The sequence below is a fragment of the Ctenocephalides felis genome, unplaced genomic scaffold (genome assembly GCF_003426905.1).
Source record: "Ctenocephalides felis isolate EL2017-DRISC unplaced genomic scaffold, ASM342690v1 CF-g0.4_SCAFFOLD_00845, whole genome shotgun sequence".
NCBI lineage: Eukaryota > Metazoa > Arthropoda > Insecta > Siphonaptera > Pulicidae > Ctenocephalides > Ctenocephalides felis.
The window spans coordinates 91,423,941-91,442,885 of record NW_020536999.1 but is presented as its reverse complement, the minus strand read 5'-3'; the positions used below and the strand labels follow the sequence as shown (position 1 = coordinate 91,442,885).

At 29.6% G+C, this 18,945-nt stretch overlaps 2 protein-coding genes across 3 annotated transcripts; one reads left to right on the top strand and one right to left on the bottom strand.

The window, feature by feature from the left end:
* Window positions 1–949: 949 nt before the first annotated feature.
* LOC113374687 (PR domain zinc finger protein 15-like) lies at window positions 950–11,290 on the top strand. 2 transcript variants are annotated; one of them, XM_026614666.1, is made up of 18 exons: window positions 950–1,094; window positions 2,904–3,157; window positions 3,230–3,474; window positions 3,547–3,645; window positions 3,718–3,831; window positions 3,895–4,007; window positions 4,081–4,285; window positions 4,377–4,467; window positions 4,579–4,711; window positions 4,795–4,891; window positions 5,749–5,889; window positions 5,966–6,178; window positions 6,262–6,407; window positions 8,323–8,460; window positions 8,632–8,858; window positions 8,930–9,060; window positions 9,165–9,316; window positions 10,063–11,290. In XM_026614666.1, exons 2-18 carry the CDS (start codon window positions 2,942–2,944, stop codon window positions 11,073–11,075), a joined length of 3,474 nt encoding a protein of 1,157 aa, XP_026470451.1. In that variant the 5' UTR covers window positions 950–1,094; window positions 2,904–2,941; the 3' UTR covers window positions 11,076–11,290. The 2 variants fall into 2 exon arrangements, with proteins under 2 accessions (XP_026470451.1, XP_026470454.1); XM_026614669.1 differs by lacking the exon at window positions 950–1,094 and adding an exon at window positions 1,437–1,493.
* Window positions 11,291–14,277: 2,987 nt separating this feature from the next.
* Window positions 14,278–15,565, bottom strand: LOC113363013 (pro-resilin-like). Its single transcript, XM_026605503.1, has 4 exons — window positions 15,423–15,565; window positions 14,662–15,355; window positions 14,459–14,593; window positions 14,278–14,382 (listed from the first exon to the last, which is right to left on the bottom strand). The coding sequence occupies exons 1-4, from the start codon at window positions 15,563–15,565 to the stop codon at window positions 14,278–14,280; spliced, it is 1,077 nt and encodes a 358-aa protein (XP_026461288.1).
* Window positions 15,566–18,945: the final 3,380 nt, after the last annotated feature.

Sequence of the window (18,945 nt, the reverse complement as noted above, 5' to 3'; positions counted from 1 at the left end):
GAAAATTTTTATTATCTATAAGTATTGATAATTTAATTTACCTACAACTATTTAAATAGTTTATTTATATTTGAATATTTATAACATAAACTTTTTATATAATATTTATAATATAAATTTATATTTAGAAAGTAAATATATTTTTAAATTTCAAAATGTATTTTATATACATTGTTAATATATAATATATTATAATAATTATCTATTAATTTTCACATTATTTAATTGATATTTAATGGAACAAACTGTTATTAAACAAATAATGGGAAACAAAAGCTTAAATTAGCAAAAAATTAAAGTATCTGCCAAATTATATTATCATTATTCTTAATAATTGCAATTTAATTTAAATTATATTAAATACGTATTAAAATACATTATATTATTTTAAAATATTGATTATACATGTATTAAATATTATATATCACAAATTAAATGAAGGAATTTTATTGAATAATCAATAATATAGGCTTTAATCTCACTTTGAAAAACGCGCTTTATTTTAACCACCTTGACAGTTGGCGCATATGCAGCTAACTTCACGTCAGTATTAAGGCAGACATACAGCTTATGTATGTTCTGTCAATTTGTATTCAAAAAAAGTGATAATGTCATTTATTACTTAAATAAATAATAAATTATATTATTGTTTTATGTTTTAATGATTTATTTACATCAACGTGTTAATTTGTATAGTGTTTTTAATTGATTTATCTAAGATATATATTTATTTAAATATCCTATATTCGTGACTTATTTCAATCCAGTCATGATACGTGTATATCCGCCTTAAGTTTTGTTTCTTTCAATAAAATAATTAATTGCTCCTTCTTGCACTAATATTATTATTTAGCCATTAAATATTAAATTTAGCATTAAAAATGCTTTAAAACACATTTAAACAGTTTATTATTGTGTTTAAATGTTTATTATATGCCCAGTAACCTATTTAGTTTCTAACCTTCATTCAGTATGGCGTACAAGACAAACGCAAACGCTTCTGTTACATGACGTCGAAACTAATCGAAATTTTATAGTTTTATTAAGAATTTCATTAAATTTGTTGTTAAATGGTGTTAAATTTTAATTAAGTAGTAAGTCTAACCTCATTTAATCTTAACCTCTTATGAAATAAATACATGAATTTGTTGTTATGTTAAAATACGGACATGTCAAAAGTGGCCTAGTGTACGGGCGCGAATTAAGCGCATCGATTAATGGAAAATACAAGCATTATATAATTTAGTGTTGCTTTTGTTTATTTGTTAATGTAAATGTTGTCCAAAGTTTACATTTTAAATGATAACCTCATTTTCTAAATCATAACCTCATATGTCAAGTATTGTTTGTGTTCTGTCGAAGAGAAATGGCCGACATGACGCTTCTTAGATATAATTAATAGTTTTTATTCATTTTCAAACCTTTCCAGTGGATTTTGATATTAAAATTGGTTTTAACGAGTCACAAATGGATTTTTTGATGTCGGAATCAAGGTTTTGTGTGAAAATTGTTAAAATTCAGTTTAGGTTATGATTGGAAATAAATAAATTAAGGACGCTTTTGTCTTGAAAGGAGGCAAAAGTAACTTCATTTTAATTTATTGGATTTTAGTACTAAAATTTCTTGTAACGCGTTTTAAATGGACTTTTTCATGTTGAAATTGAGGTTGCAAAAAAGAAACTTTTAAAATTTAGTTTAGGTTATAGTAATAAAATTATTATTAAGGGTGCTTTTGAGTTGCTAAGGGACAAACCTTCTGTTTGGCCTAAAAATGCTTCAGTGTCAACTTTGTTTTTAAAGTTGACATTTTTATAGAATTATAATTTTGATAGAATTTAGTTTAGGTTATAGTAGTAAAAAATACATTAAGCGGGCTTTTAAATTGTTAACGTGCAAAAAATTAATTCTTGATTCAAAGAACTTGCATACTTCTTGTTGTGCTTTTAATATTCATACTTCTATATGTTTACTTGTATTATATAGAGACTTTTCTTATAAAATACTAAATATCTCAAATAATTCCAAGAATTATTGAGTTGATATAATTTGATTTAGGTTATAGCAGTAAAAAATACATTAAGCGGCTTTTGAATTGTTAACGAACAAAAAGTTCATTCGGTCATAAAGAACTTGCATACTTCTTGTTGTGCTTTTAATTTTCATACTTCTATATGTTTACTTGTATTATATAGACATTTTTCTTATAAAATACTAAATATCTCAAATATTTCCAAGAAAATATATCATTTTTAGTGTTTACTGTTACAGTATACATATTTAAGTGTAACATGTTAAAATTTGAACTTCGTAGAACAATCACAACTATTTTTAAGCATTAAATTTAAACACTTACATATATATGCTATCGATTATTATACATTTTTAAATATGCATATAAAATATATGCTAGAAAACATATCAAGTTTAGTATTTGTTGTTGTATTAGACATATTTAAGTATAACATATTAATATTTCTACTATGTAGAATAACCAGACCTTTTTTTAAAGAAAGTACAAATTGTACTCTTTACATGCATTTGCAATCAACATTTTTATTAAATATCTTAAATATTTGCCAGAAAACTTATTAAGTTTAGTATTTGTTGTAATAGTATACATATTTAAGTATGATATATTAAAACTAAAGGGCTTTTTAGTTCAGAGGCAAAAATTTTATTTGCTTTTAATTTTGATATTATTCATTTTACTTGAATGATCATTGACTTAATTGATTATATAATTTATTCAAGACAAAATGTTATTTGGTCTTTAACTTGTTTATAAAAAAGTTTTCAAGATTGATATATTTAAATATTAAGAGTCTAGCTTTATGAAATAACTTTATATCAATTTTATATTATCATCTTTTTCTGCATAATTCAATTATTTTTATTATTTTCAGTTCATCATATGATCTGACATTAACCAACCCCCAAGAGAATGGATGACGAAGAAGTGGCTTTTCGCATGGAGGCTTGGAATGAGAGTGTAGCCACGGGCGGCAGACCAGTGGTTGTGTCTCATTGGAGCTCTGACCAGAGCCCTCAACACGAGACTGTTTGTACAGAGGAAATTGTGAATGATGAAGTCGTACAGGAAGAAGTTATAGCTATGGAGGAGATGATTCAATCAACACATCCCGATCAGCATTACATTGTAAGAATTCACATAATAAATAAATAAATAATTCACATATTTATATTATTTTAATTGTAACTTTTTATCCAGGTTGGAGGAGAGATGCTTCCTCATAGCATATCACAGTCTTTAGACCAAATGGCTGCAGAGAATCTTATATACATGGCACAAGATGTTGGTGTTATGTCGAATGATATAATTGAAGAGCAGGTTAATGATGAGATGCAGAATGAGGCTGATGTGTCGAATGGACAGAATGATCAACAGTATTTTGAGTGTCAGGTCACTGAGGAAGTTATTACTGATGAGTGGGTTGAAGAAACTGGACAGGATAGGTAAATTTAATTACTCTTATATTCTGTTATAACTTCCAAAGGTATTAATTGGATTATACTATGTTTTTTTAGAGTTGAAATTGTAGTAGACCAATTGGCGTCAACAGAACAGCCTGAGGATGATATTGATATAAGTTTACCAACGGATCAAGATGAATATTCAGCCTCTAGGTAACTTATTTATTTAAATAAACAGTCAGTATTGTTTATGTCAATCACTAACTGTGTTTAAATTATATTCAGGCCGCATCCCTGTGATTTTTGCTCAAGACGTTTTCGCAAAAAAGCAAATTTGATGAACCACATGATTGCTCATCAAAATGACAGACCTCATTGTTGCAATTTATGTGGAGCAAGGTAATTAATAATTTTTTTTAGACATCTGCTTATAAAGTTACTGTATAAGTTAATAATTTTTAGGTACACTAATAAAAATGAGCTAATGAGTCATTTGAAAAGTCATGCTTATGCACCAACTGAAGATGATCATGAGGAGGACCAAAATATGATTGCTAATAATCTTAATGACTTAGGTTTGTAATTGAATGCTAAAACCAATAACAATAACAAATATTATTTATAATAATAATGTTTTTTTTTCTCAAGGTGACAATTTTATGTCTCCAACCCATGAGGTTCCAAAACGTAAGAGATCATCAAACAAACATAACCAGATGAGTGGCAATTCTTCTGGTATTAGTCGCAGAAGAAAACAAGACCAGGCTGTTTACGAAGAGATGGATGAGGATATGAGAATTTTAACTGAAGCTGCTGAGCAGCATTATGCACATTCAATGTCATTAGAACCTAGGTAAGGGGATAAATAAAAGATAACACCATAATCTGCATGTTTTTTTATATAGAAGTTGTGATGAATCATTGTTTTTGTTATGTATTTTAAGGTTTCCAGTAACTGACCCTAGAAAACCATTTGTTTGCCAACACTGTGGGGTAGGTTTTGCTCGTGAGAAAGCATTGGCATCTCATGCAAGGGTAAGTAATTTAATTTTAATATTTTTGAATTATATACTCATATACTATTGCAATTTTAATATATACATTCAATTCTTTTGTTTCAAGCAACATTTATTTTATTTATCATAGATTCATGGAGGTGATTCACCATTTGAATGTGAAACTTGTGGTGAAATGTTTTGGGATGCTGCTGTTTTGCGAGAACACACCAGAAATAAACATCAAATTCAATCCAGTAATTCAGAATACGAACCAGAAAATGGTAAGAGATTAACTTCTCAAATGACATATATATATATATATATACATATATATATATAAATACAAATGTTTTTAAAATTTTAGATGATGAGTCAGATTTATCAGACACGGACAGCAAATTTGGGGACTATTATTGCAATACGTGTGGAATGTCATTTCATCGAGTTGATTTGTTAAAGAGGTAGAGTATAGTTAAATTTTATCGTTAACAAAATAATTTACAACATTTTCAGACAGTTTATAATATTTTCAGACCTTTTACAAAAATTTCATACCATATAGAACATTTTTAGACAATTTACAACATTTGCAGAGAATTCACAACATTTTTAGACCATTTACAATATTTGCAGACAATTCACAACATTTTTAGACCAAGTAAAACACTTTTAGATCATTTACAAAATCTTTACACCATTTACAACATTCTCATACATTGTACAATTTTTTAGACATTTTACAACATTTTTACACAATTTACAACATTTTTACACGATTTACAGCATTTTTATACAATTTACAACATTTTTAGACCATATAAAGCACTTTTAGATCATTTACATTCACTTTTAGATCATTTACAACACTTCTAGACCATTTACAACACTTTTAGATCATTTGCAACATTTGCAGACAATTTACAACATTTTTAGACCATTTACAATATTTGCACACAATTCACAACATTTTTAGGCCAAGTAAAACACTTTTAGATCATTTACAAAATCTTTACAACATTTACAACATTATTTTTAGACATTTTACAACATTTTTACACAATATACAACATTTTTACATGATTTACAAGATTTTTAAACATTTTTAGACCATGTAAAGCACTTTTAGACTATTTACAACAGTTTTAGACCATTTACAACACTTCTAGACCATTTATAACACTTTTAGATCATTCGCAACATTTGCAGACAATTTACAACATTTTTAGACCATTTACAACACTTTCTGCCAATTTACAATATTTTTAGACAATTTACAACATTTTTAAGCTATTATATATTTATTTATTCTCTCTTTTAGACATGCTAGGTTGCATATGAGTAGAAAAGACATATCAGAAACTGAAGATGGACACATGTGCAATGTCTGTGGTGAAACATTCCGTGAGGCTTTGGATCTTCTTGCACATGCAGAAGCTCATGCAAGATACCAGCCCCACAGGTAAACACAACTCAAAGTCATCTGTTTATTTTTGTATGATAACAAATTGATTTTAAATAATTGTATAAATTTTTAGGTGTATGTTGTGTGGAGAGAGCTTCAGCAACGAATCCAGTCTTTCGGGGCACGTCCAGCAATTGCATGTTGACTTGTTGACACCAAATTCCTGTCTGCTTTGTGGAAAGCAGTGCCGAGATCGCAAAGCTCTACTTAAACATTCATGGGAACACTCCAAGGAACGAGAACATACTTGTAGCAAATGTGCTAAGACTTTCCATAATAAAGCTAGGTAATAATAAATTTGCATTTAAATTATAGCTTTTATCAATCTTTTTTTTCAATATCAAGATGTAAAATATATTTTTTTTTAAGGTTGAAGAGACACATGGCTTCACATCGCAACAAATGTGTAACATGTGACATATGCGGGGAACAATTTCCAGATGGTCGTAGTTTAATGAATCACAGACATTCTCATAGTTCAATATCAGGCAGACAATTTCCTTGCAGAGAGTGTGGTAAGTAAAAAAATAATAATAAAATTCATTTAATGAGCAAATGAAAATAAGTAGTGGTAAATCTAGATTTTTTGGAAAGCTATATTGTTTCTTTAGACTTTATTAACATTGATGCTTACAAGTTTTTTTTATGTTTTGATGGCATCTTTATTTACTGTTTTTGTGTAGAGAAATTTCCAAATCTATAATAACAAATATGATGGGATTATGATAAATAAGGCATGTTATAAAATGTTTGAGTTTTATATCTTGCCTAATTTTTGCACATATGTCCATTTTTAGTTTCTGATATGTTTTTTCTACTTATATGCAACCTAGCATGTCTAAACGTAAGAATAAATAAATATATAATAGTCTAAAAATGTTGTAATTGGTCTAAAAATATTGTAAATATTCTAAAACTGTTTTATAGGGTCTGATAATGTTGTGAATGTTCTAAAACTGTTCAATATGGAGTAAAAATGTTGTAAATGGCCTAAAAATTTTGTAAATTGTCTAAAAATATTGCACTTGGTATGAAAATGTTGTAAATGGCCTAAAAATTTTGTAAATAGTCTAAAAATGTTGTACATGGTATAAAAATGTTGTGAATTGTCTGCAAATGTTCTAAATGGTCTAAAGATGTTGTAAATTGTCTAAAAATGTTTTACATGGTCTAAAAATGTTATGACTTGTCTGCAAGTGTTGTAAATTGAATTGTATTTCAATAGTTCCTACATAAACTGCATAAATGGCAGTTCCAATTGGATTCAAAAAAATTCCACAAAATTTAAACAATATATTACATCTTTAGATCATTTATAGCTATTATATATCAAATAAATATATAATCGTCTAAAAATATAGTACATGGTTTTAAAATGCCGTACATGGTTTAAAAATGTTGTAAATATTCTAAAACTGTTTTATAGGGTCTAATAATGTTGTGAATGTTCTAAAACTATTTGATATGGTCTAAAAATATTGTGAATTGCTTGCAAATGTTGTAAATAGTCCAAAAATGTTGTAATCTATCTCAAAATGTTGTAAACTATTTAAAAATATTGTACTTGGTATGAAAATGTTGCAAATGGCCTAAAAATGTTGTAAATTGTCTAAAAATGTTGTACTTGGTATAAAAATGTTGAGAATAGTCTGCAAATGTTGTAAATTGTCTAAAAATGTTGTGAATTGTCTGCAGATGCTCTAAATGGTCTAAAGATGTTGTAAATTGTCTAAAAATGTTGTACATGGTATAAAAATGTTGCGAATTGTCTGCAAATGTTCTAAATGGTCTAAAGATGTTGTAAATTGTCTAAAAATGTTTTACATGGTTCAAAAATGTTATGAATTGTCTGTAAGTGTTGTAAATTGAGTTGTATTTTAATAGTTCTTGCATAAACTGCATTAATGGCAATTCCAATTGGATTTAAAAAATTTCCACACAGTTTAAACAAAATATTACATCTTTAGATCATTTATTGCATTTTCAGATATTTTACAACATTTTCAGATCAAGTACAACATTTTTAGACTATTTACAACATTTTCAGAATTGTTTCCAACACTTTTATACAATTTTTAACATCTTCAGCCAATTTATAAATATAAAATTATTAGGCAACAACCACCTTTTTAGGCAACTTACAACACTTTCAGACAATTTACAACACTTTCAGACATTTTATAACACTTTTACACAATTTACAACACTTTTAAACAATTCACAACAATTTCACACAATTTCACACAATTTCACACAATTTCCGTCATTTTCAGTCTATTTTCAACAATTTCAGAATATTTACAATTATACTTTTAGACATTTTGCTGCCAAAGTGGTATTAGATGTTTTACTTCAATTATTAAATCCATTGATAATGTTATAATATACCATCTGGTACCAGTATTTATTTACATAAGATTATTTTTACAGGAAAAACATTCGGTTCGAGAAGTTCACAGCAGATTCACATAAGAATACACACAGGTGAGAGGCCTTATGGCTGTCGGTTTTGCTGGAAGGCTTTTGCTGATGGGGGCACTCTTAGAAAACACGAAAGAATTCACACAGGTAAACATTTATTTAATATTATTATTATCCATTTCTATTTGGTTTGTATTATACAATTTGTATAATACAAAAAGGAAACACGAAAGAATTCACACAGGTAAACATTTATTTAATATTATTATTATCCATTTCTATTTGGTTTGTATTATACAATTTGTATAAATTTTCTAGGTGAAAAGCCATATGCTTGTGCAGTGTGTCCCAGAGCCTTCAATCAACGAGTGGTGCTAAGAGAGCACATCAGATCTCATCACAGTGGTCCGGATACATCCAGAGGCAATCATTCATCTCCATATGCTTGCGCAGTGTGTTCAGACGTCTTCACCAGCTCACATGATTTAATTCAGCATCTGATTCACCATTCTGATATGAACACTGCTATGAAAAGACAACCTCAGGTGGGAGGAATAGATATAAAGATGATGCTCTATCAATTAATAAATTTTTTTAACATGTCTTGTTTTTTTAGGTTGGTCCTAGAAAGTACAAACGTCGCAGGAAATTGAAGCCTTATGAGGTTGATAGGCTGGTTAGGAAAGGTGAACATCGCAAGGACAAGCAGCGCAGGGAATCAGAAGGAGAACGAGAGAGTGATGTCTGGTAATAATTAATAACTACTATAAATGTCTCCCTCTCTTTGCAAATAGCACAAAGACAAAAATATATTATATTTTATATTTATTTGTGTGTGAATTACTATTTAGGTATTCAGATTATTCTCCAATGCTAGAAGATTTGGATAGAGTACCACCTTCTTCATCAGGAGGGAGCATGTCAACAGCAGCAGTGCAGAACAATACTGATTATGGATCACCCAGCACGGCTACCGGTAGTTTTAGTTCGCCAAGGAGTTCAAGTGAGTGGTATTACTAAATTATTAATTTTATTTAGTATTTTCCTTATTGCTAATTGCGATGTCAATATATCAATAGTAGTACTTTATTTTGAGCCCAAGACTATTTTTTGAAGTATGTATAATACTTTATTAATTGCTTTATGAACTTATTTATTTTTAATTGTATTCTAAATATTATTATGTATTTTCAATGTTGTTACAATAATTTTGCATGTATTGAAGAATATTCTTTGTTATTTGTGGAAGAAGTGGCACTTGTAATGTGTAAATTGGAAGTAGGATTGGGTAGAAATGGATTTGCATTTGCAATGGGATTATGATGTGCGGCAAGACATGAAATGTTTTAATTCAATTATATCAATAGTTTTTACAAAAACTGTATCAATGGCAGTTCCAGTTTGAGTTACAATTCTTCAGACGATTTACAGTATTTTTAGACTATCTACAACATTTTCAGATGATTTACAGCATTTTCAAACAATATAAACAATTTTCAGATAGTTTTTAAGACCTATTCATTCTTCCTTTGCTTTTTTCTATTCCTCCTTCATGATAGCATTGCCTGTTTAAGATGATCTTGTTGATAGCATTGGAAGTTTCATTGGTTTTTCTGAAAGTTTGGTATAAATCGATGGCTGTTAGGTTTATCGTTTTTTTGCACCTATTTTTGTAGTTTTTTATTTGTGTAGTAGTGATGGTCCTTCATATTACAAACTCCCAGCAATATCTTTCTATTAATGTACCAGGTCGCCGATCGGCATCTCCTGCTAAGAAGCAAAAAGTGAAAAACTCGAATTCTACATCCACCAACAACGACGATGGCTACCAGGCCGTCTGCGATAGTTTCGAAACTGTTATGCAAAGTTTCAGTACTCTCGTCAAAGATATGAAAGCCAACAAGTCTAAAAAGAAAAAAGAATTGGCGCAACAAGTGGCACAGTCCTCTAGACCCAAGATGATCCACACGGCCAAAACGAGAGTTGACCAAGAAGGTAAAAAGAAGACTAAGACTTTGATCACCAGGACGACGGCATCGTCTGTAGTTACCCAGCCTGTCCTTCATTCTTATAAGTCCGAGAGGAATAGACCGAGGACTAAGAATGTTAATTACCACGTCTTACAAGCCGAGAGACCGCAGCCTGCTGTGTTTCCTGATGCACAACTCCAGAGCGACTTGGAGAATATTCTGTCTATGACTACTCCGATAAAAATTAAACCCGATCCTGATATGCAGAGTTTTGAGACGTCGCCTCCGCCTGTCTCGAATGAGGTAGACATCACGACGACCACTCAGAACATGGACAGTCCCCTAAAAGACATCAAAGGCATCGAAAAATTTAATTCGGACCTTGTGCATGATCTAGAGCAGATTCTGCAAAGTCCAATCAGACCAAAATTCAATTCGGAGTCCAGTAACAATAATGGACAAGAAGAGCAGTTTATTCAGCAGGTGAATCAACAGATGAATCAGCAAGTGAATCAAGAGATTGTAAAGAAAAAGAAGGATGTCAAGCGGCCAGCATCAGTGAATCAATCTACAGCAGGGTCTGCAGTCAGAAGGAGTGTCAGGAATACTGCTAGAGTCAGTGGTAATAGGAGAAGCGTGGTGACAGATTTTAAAGATGTGGTTGTCAAAGAGGAAATTTTGGATCAGGATGAATATGATGGTGATGAGATTGGTATCTTTAAATGTGAGATGTGCAGTGAAAGTTTCACAACAAGATCTGAATTGTTGGTACATGTACCTATTCATATATGATGACTTAAAGTTTGATTCAGAGCATAATTGGATGAACTCACTTGTACTATATGCTTTTTTTGTACATATTTTTGATGTATTTTTAGACAATGGATTTTTTCTAATAATGTTCACATATGTATTGACAGAGTCTAATAATGGGGCATGGCTTCAATAGAAAAAGATAAATTATTTTAAAAATTTATTCTAAAATCCACACGTTTCGGCTTTAGTCCTAGCCTTCATTCAGCGAAATTATAAAGTGAAAAAGAGAAAAGTACTTACAATTTGCTTATTCTAATATTAAAAATAGGATTGATAAGGATTTATGTTATAGGATATTCTATAATATTAATGCAGGATGATTTATGTAAATTATAGGTGTTTTTCACTTTTTTGCTTTTAATTCCAAAACACTATTGTTGATATTTTAGTCTTAAATTTGGTTTTATCTCCATTAAATGAAGGCTAGGACTATAGCCAAAACGTATGGATTTTATATGTATAGATTATTAGACTTTCTCAATATATATGGTAACTTTTTCTAAAGATTTTTCTTCGACTAAAGATTTTTCCTCTTTTGCACAATTTTATTAGGAAATATTTTTTGTATTTTTATTCACAAACTTGATCGAGATGATCGCTTATGTACAAACATTGTTTTATTTGTATAGAGTAGCATGTATAAAAAGTTTTAATATAAATTTTTATCCTAAATGTTATAAAATTTTAATGAATAATTAAATGAATTGTTAGAGTCGTATTCATAAGTTATTATTTTCTGTGCATATGTGCATTATTTATTTTGTGTAATATTTTATTCATAAGGATATATTGTCATAAGAATGGGCATATGTTGAAGTACAACAAATCATGAATGTGCAGTAAAATCTTGTTCGGATGATTTTTCAGGGTTATTATGTGAGATGGGGATAATAACGTACATATGTAATATGTGCTAATTTTGATTAATGTAGGTAATAAATTATACATTTATGAATTACATTAAATAATTAGTATTGTAATTAAAACAGCGTTATTTAAAATAATCACTTATTTTAGTTTGGAAAGAAAAATTGATGCATTAGCAATTTGTCATTATGGTAAAACAAGAAAATAGACTGGCTTACCATCCTGACTTGTGCCCACTGGCTTACCAACATGACAAATTGTTCATTTTTAAAAATATTGGGCTTAATTTACAGCAATTTTTGAAGTGTTGCCAATCAAATATCAACTTCTTGTTGTACCAATTCTATTGGCGATTTTCCAGGGATTTCATTGACTACATGAAATGCCCTTGCAAATTTTATCTATTCAGCCATTTGATACATTAAAATCAATCTTTAAGTCTTCAGCAATTGCATGCTTTATATTTTGGGGCCACTTATTAAGGCAGATTTAAGACTAATTTTTATTGAAGCCACTTAACCAGAAACGTAGGGTGATGCCTTGGCGGGGTCTCATAAAAATTTGTTTGGAGACCCTTAGGACAGTGAAAATTTCTCATAGATTAAAAAAAGAATAATAAAATATCATTATAATTAACTATCTGTTACTCTTTAACAATTCAAATTGAATATACACTGCCTTTTATTGTCAAAGTGATTTAATCATATACAGTTGATGGCTTCAGATTTTATGATAATTGATACGGCTGGTAGCTACGTCTCTGGATTTATCTAAATTTTTTACCTATATTTTGGTTTTTTGTTTACACACAAGTAAATTTATTCCCTGTTTTTTCACAATGGTAGGTGAAGCTCAGCAGCTGGTTGAGTTTGTTATTTATTTTTATCGAAAACTTTCAGCATCTCAATTTTTTCTTAATATGATATGAGATATGTGGTGTAAATTGGAATTGAGAAATCATATTAATCATAATCGTCTTAACAGGGTTTTACTGTATTTGAATATCAACCATGAAATAATATATAGAACTCATTGGAAAGGAATATAAATATATCATTAATAATCAATTTTTGTATCGAGCCATACATACTGTAAATTATACTAAACTAATAAGTACTATAAAATTTTTAGTCATTTTGCTAAAAAGAAAGTATTTTAAGCGAAAACATGAACTTTTCGAATAGTCTAAGAGATTTGAAAATGTAGATCTTAGGAACAAAGCATGAAGACAGTAAAGATTTGAGAATTTTATCGACTGAAATAATATTTATTTATATGTCTCGACATAAACGAGTACAAATAATCATTTAATAAATTTATTGAACACTTTCAGTCGATCAATCTCATATATATATATATATATATATTTATATATATATATATACTGCTATAAATATATAAATATAAATATGAATATATTAATTTTAAATAAATGTAATTATGCATTAAATATAAATTCAGTTATATTTTCTTTATACACCCCTCCTAAAATTCGACAACGTTTTGAATGCATATAAATAATATATATTTGTATATATTAAGGAATATATATATATATATATATATTCCTTAATTTAAATAAAACAAAGTTTTATTATTATTTCACATTTTTATTTACCATTTTTTAAATCTTGCCCTTTGAGTATTTTTGTTTTTATCATTTGTTTATATTATATATTATAATTATACAAAAATCTTAAAACTAATAGTTTATAGTTATTAAACTATTTTGTATTATACACATACAGTTTTAATACTGTTTTATAAATTTTGCATTTCCGAGTAAATAATTTTGAAATTTATTTATCCATTACCAATATGTGAATTCAATTGAGAAGATTTTTATTGTAATTTATTTATAAAGCAACAAATTCATCTTTTCTTGAGCAAAATGTATTATAGAAAAATTATTTCATCTGTATTTTGTCCGTAATGTATTAAGGCGTATTTTATCTCATCGAAGTGAAAGTTGTTGCAGAAGTGCGACTTCATTCTCAGGAATTAGTATTTATTCTCTACTGATTTTGGTCCTTTCCCGAATTATTTCCTGAGAAGATATATTTTTTATGTGATTTAGTTTGTCATAAATATTTTTTTACCCCCGGAAATGCTAATACTTTTATCTTTCGCTAAAGCTGTTTTTTATGGCAATGTCGACGGCAGGTTCCCGATGATTCCAGGACCTCCAACATCTATCCCTAAACCTAGCCTAATACCTAATACATGACTATTTACAAACATTAATTATAAATGCGATCGTTGGTCAGTTGTCGATATGGATGGATTGGTGATATTTTTATACTTGTTAATTTCAATACTGGTAGCCCTCCGACGAACCAGAACTTTTACCGTAGCCTGTTTGCTGGTACGAGATCTTTGGTCGGTAACCGTTTTCGTCGGCTTCGTAAGTCACAATCTAGAAAGTAAATTATCGTTAAATGTATAACTAAAGCTCTTTCCACCAGTTATTGGATTAAATTTATTGTATTTACTTGTTTTCTGCCATCGGGCAACAAGACGTAGTATTGTCCAACAACCCGGTCACCATCTCGTGATTCCTCATGTCCAAAATCGTTTCCGCTGTACTGGTCGTTTACGTCGTAGCGGAAGTTGTAACGTGCAGGTTCCTGGTAGAAGAAAAACATTGAAATTCCTTCATCCTATAGATAACTCCTACCATTACACTTCTACTTACATTTCTTTCGTATCCTCCTTGACTGTATCCACTGCTACCACTATTGTAACCTCCTGAAGAAGGAGCCAAGTATTGATTAGAAGGAGCACCATATAAACTGGATGGAGCACTACTGTACTGGTTGGATGGCGCTCCGTATTTTGATGATGGAGCACTATATGATGTAGAGAGGGAGCGGCTGGAAGACGAAGGAGCACCATAGTTTGAAGATGGAGCATTTGGAGCACCGTAGGTCGAAGAAGGAGCACCATAATTTGAAGATGGGGCTTTTGGAGCTCCGTATTTTGAGGACGGAGCACTTGGGGCTCCGTAGTTTGAGGATGGAGCACTTGGAGCACCGTAGGTTGAAGAAGGAGCTCCGTATTTTGATGATGGAGCACTATATTTTGTTGATGCAGCACTTGGGGCACCGTATTTTGAGGAAGGTGTTCCGTATGTTGGTGAAGGAGCACTGGGAACACCGTATTTAGACGATGGGGCTAAGTATTGATTAGATGGGGCGCTGAAAGTGGATGAAGGAGCTCCGTACGATGATGATGGAGCATTTGGTGCACCGTATTTAGAAGAAGGCGCCTGATACTGGTTGCTTGGAGCTCCATATTGGTTAGACAGAGCATCGAATGCTGAAGGCGCTCCGTATTTTGAAGAAGGCGACCTTTGGGAACTTTCTGGAGCCAGGTATTGATTCGATAAACTGCAATAAATTCCCACATAAGCTAATAACTGCTACTTTTCTGTTACTTCAGGTGAGTTTGGCTTACCTGGGCGTGCCGTAGTTCTGAGAAGGTTTTGAGAAGACGGCGGACGTGTGCAGTTGCTGGTTTGGAGGCAGGTAATTCGATACTGGCGGTTCACAAGCCGCCAGGGCGATCGTCGAGATCAGGAGTATCGTGGGGGTGAACATTTCTGAAAAATATTGGAAACAGTCAAGCCCTGTTTGGAAGGATCCCGTATGAGACACATGACCCAAAGGTGGGTACCCATATTTTTTGTAGATAGTTTTTTACATAACAGAAGAGACTCTTTTTGTATGTCTGCCCTTGACCTTAGGTTAAAGACACTATTCACATACTCATACTTTTTTTTTATTATATTCACTAGGTGAGAAATGAAATATTATATTTGTTTGTTTCTTGAAGTTATTTTTTTGTAACGTTTTGGTCACAATCAAATAACAAAAAAATGCTTCTAACAGTTATTAAGAAAGAAAACACTCAAAAATAAAAAAAATATTTTTTGGAAAAAAAGGAGTGCAGACAAATAAAATTTTGAACCATAAAATATTTATACAGCCGCTTGCTTATTGATATTTTTTTCAACTCTCAGATATAATTTTGAAACTAACACAATTTTGTACAAAGTAATTATTAAAATTTGTTTCAATATATATATTTGGTATACAGTTTTTCAACAGACGTCCAGACAGTTTTTCGAAAATTAAAACCAAATTTTGTATAAAATAAATTTTTTTAATAAATTATACTTTTTTTGGTCCCGGATTACCTCTACTTCAATGAATTAATCTACAAAACAAAATATGAAACATAAGAGAATAAATAATTAATATTTATAAAATAATCAATAAAAATATTGTACAATAAGATAAACTACTTTTGAAAAAGTTATACAAATAAAAAATGTGAAAAACCTTTTTCACTATATTTTTATTCCTACTTTTTATGATAGGTTTATAAATTTTTTTTAATAATATTCTAATTTTCAGTTTACTAGATAATATTTTTGGTATATTATTTTTCATTTTTGGTTTTGTTGTTTTATGCACTAAAGAAGAGTCAAACTGGGACAAGATGCTTATTAAAAAAAACTTCTTAAACACAATTTAATTCAATTTTTTTAAATCTGGTTTAATTGGTGTTGGAAAGCTTTATTTTTTATATTTGCAACATATTTTATAAAAATTTGTTAAAATAAAAACACGTGCGTTTGGTGCGTGCGTTACCGTTACCGTTAATAATCCGTTAGTGTAATCGCCGAATATCGTTCTTTTGTATTATTATTAATATTAATATTAATATCGTTATTAATATTAATATAGTTTTTTGCACTATGATGTTTTGTTGTACCGTAACGACTGATGACTGATGACTGATGAGTCTCGGTACTGAAGACGTTCTATTTATACCGAAACGATTACGCAAAATTGTATCTGCTCTGCTTTGCATTTTATTTGTTTGTTGTTTGTTGCTATCATATAGACACATACCTATGTGCTCTATGTGCTTTATGTGCTCTTGTATTGCGATTTATGTGCAAACCTTACATCACTAATTGCACATTAGCCCTGTGAACTACATATAGTACAATTAATACTTATTAACTTCCCGTAGGGTAAGTTATAGTAATCGCAAAAAAATCGAAAATGAAAATTTTTATATATCTTGACGTTTCAGAGGTTTCTGAATATTTTGGCATACCTTAGAAAAAATGGATGTATGTGTGTGTGTATAAATGCGTGTATGTGTATGTGTGTTCGGATACAAATTTTCGTTGACGATTTCGGGAACACGGATGAAGCGATTTGAATAATTCATAAAACATTCGATTCGCATTGATAAGGAGACGTGCTGATTAGTTTTTGGCAAAGGCAGGTTCTGGCGGGACGAAAAGTGCCAAAAATGATAATTAAATTTTTGAAAGAACGGAGCGTCCGGTTTGAATAATTCAAAAAAGATTTTATTTGTTTTACCAAAATGAACTGATTCAATTTTTGGGTATTATCATAATTCGGATATCATTTTAATGAAAATACTATCCTTCATTTTGTACTCTATTTTATTTATATTTATGTTATTATTCACTTATGTTACTAGATGGTATATTATTTAGCATTTGTAGAAGATATTGTAATTAAAAAGAAAAATAAATGGGTAGGCAGGTTTAGCAAACAAAAATGATCATTACACATGTGTACATCAAATTATCAGATATTTTATAGAGATTTTAATAACAAAAACAAATTTTGTCAACATTTCTATGGGTTCCGTACCAATGTTTATCCCTTTGATTGCAACGCGACGCTCGCGCGCTTTAATATTTTATTTATGCAGCTAACGTATTGCGATTGCTTTGGAAAAAAAGTTCAAAATTTCTAAAATATTTCAAAGTATAAAATTTCAAAGTTCTGAAAAAAATTTGAATCTTTTTTAAAAATAAACATTTTGGTGCGGAAAGTTCTAGCAATTTGCCTCAAGGCACGATGCCATAAACCGCTAGTTTATAATATATGTCTTTTATCTTTTGCAATGTATTTGTAATACTTTTACATCACTAATGGCCATATTAGGGGTCGTCATAGACCTTATACTTATACTACATGTCGTCCATTAATTACATGATCGTTTTCAACCAACCCTTTTCCATGTGATATTTTGTGATCATTTTTCAAACCCCTTCCTGCCTTTTGTACTATATATGAAGTTACCCCGTTAAGAAAATCATGCTTAATACACTTTATTTTCAAAATAAACTAGTTAGAAGTTATATAAAGTTTAGCTTTGAAAATATTTATAAACATTAAGAACGTTGCTTTTATTTTTTTATATGAGTTTAATAGTTTTTAACATATAAATGTCAAGCCTTGTAACGAAGGAATAAATAGTAAAGTGATATAATAAAAGACGTATGCAATTTTTAACTTTGCTTAAGGCTTCTATATTGTATTTTACTAAAAATTAAGGATTTTTCTAAAGTTATAAACAAGTAGTTTGCAAATAATCTGACAATTGAATATAATTGAAACAATTTGAAAGAGCATTTATTTTTCATATGGTGTATAGATTTTACCTAAACACTTCATTAATTTGAATCAGACATAAAAAAAATTGTAGAAATTTTCAAACTGACAAATAGTCTCAGTGAGTTTGTACCCTAAGGGTGGGTTTTTGTAAGGCGCGTCGCATATGTAGGATATTTGGGATAATAATAAGTTAATATTATAAACTTTAATTTGGGATATAATATAATATAATATATTACATATTATATATATTTCATTTTGAACTATATATCAATATGTGTCCGTTTATATAACGACTAAAAATACCATTAATTTATGGATAAAAAAAGGATATTTGCCGTAAACTTTTGAACGCAACTTGTGCTAAAATCAAAGATGGCCGCAATCATAACTGTTATGTTACAAATTTAATATAAAAGTTCAATTATATTTCTTATATAAATATATATATTTTTTTAAAAAAGCAGTGAAATAAGTTTATGTTTACATGTGAAGTGTTAAGAGTTATTTAGTTATTCATACATTTA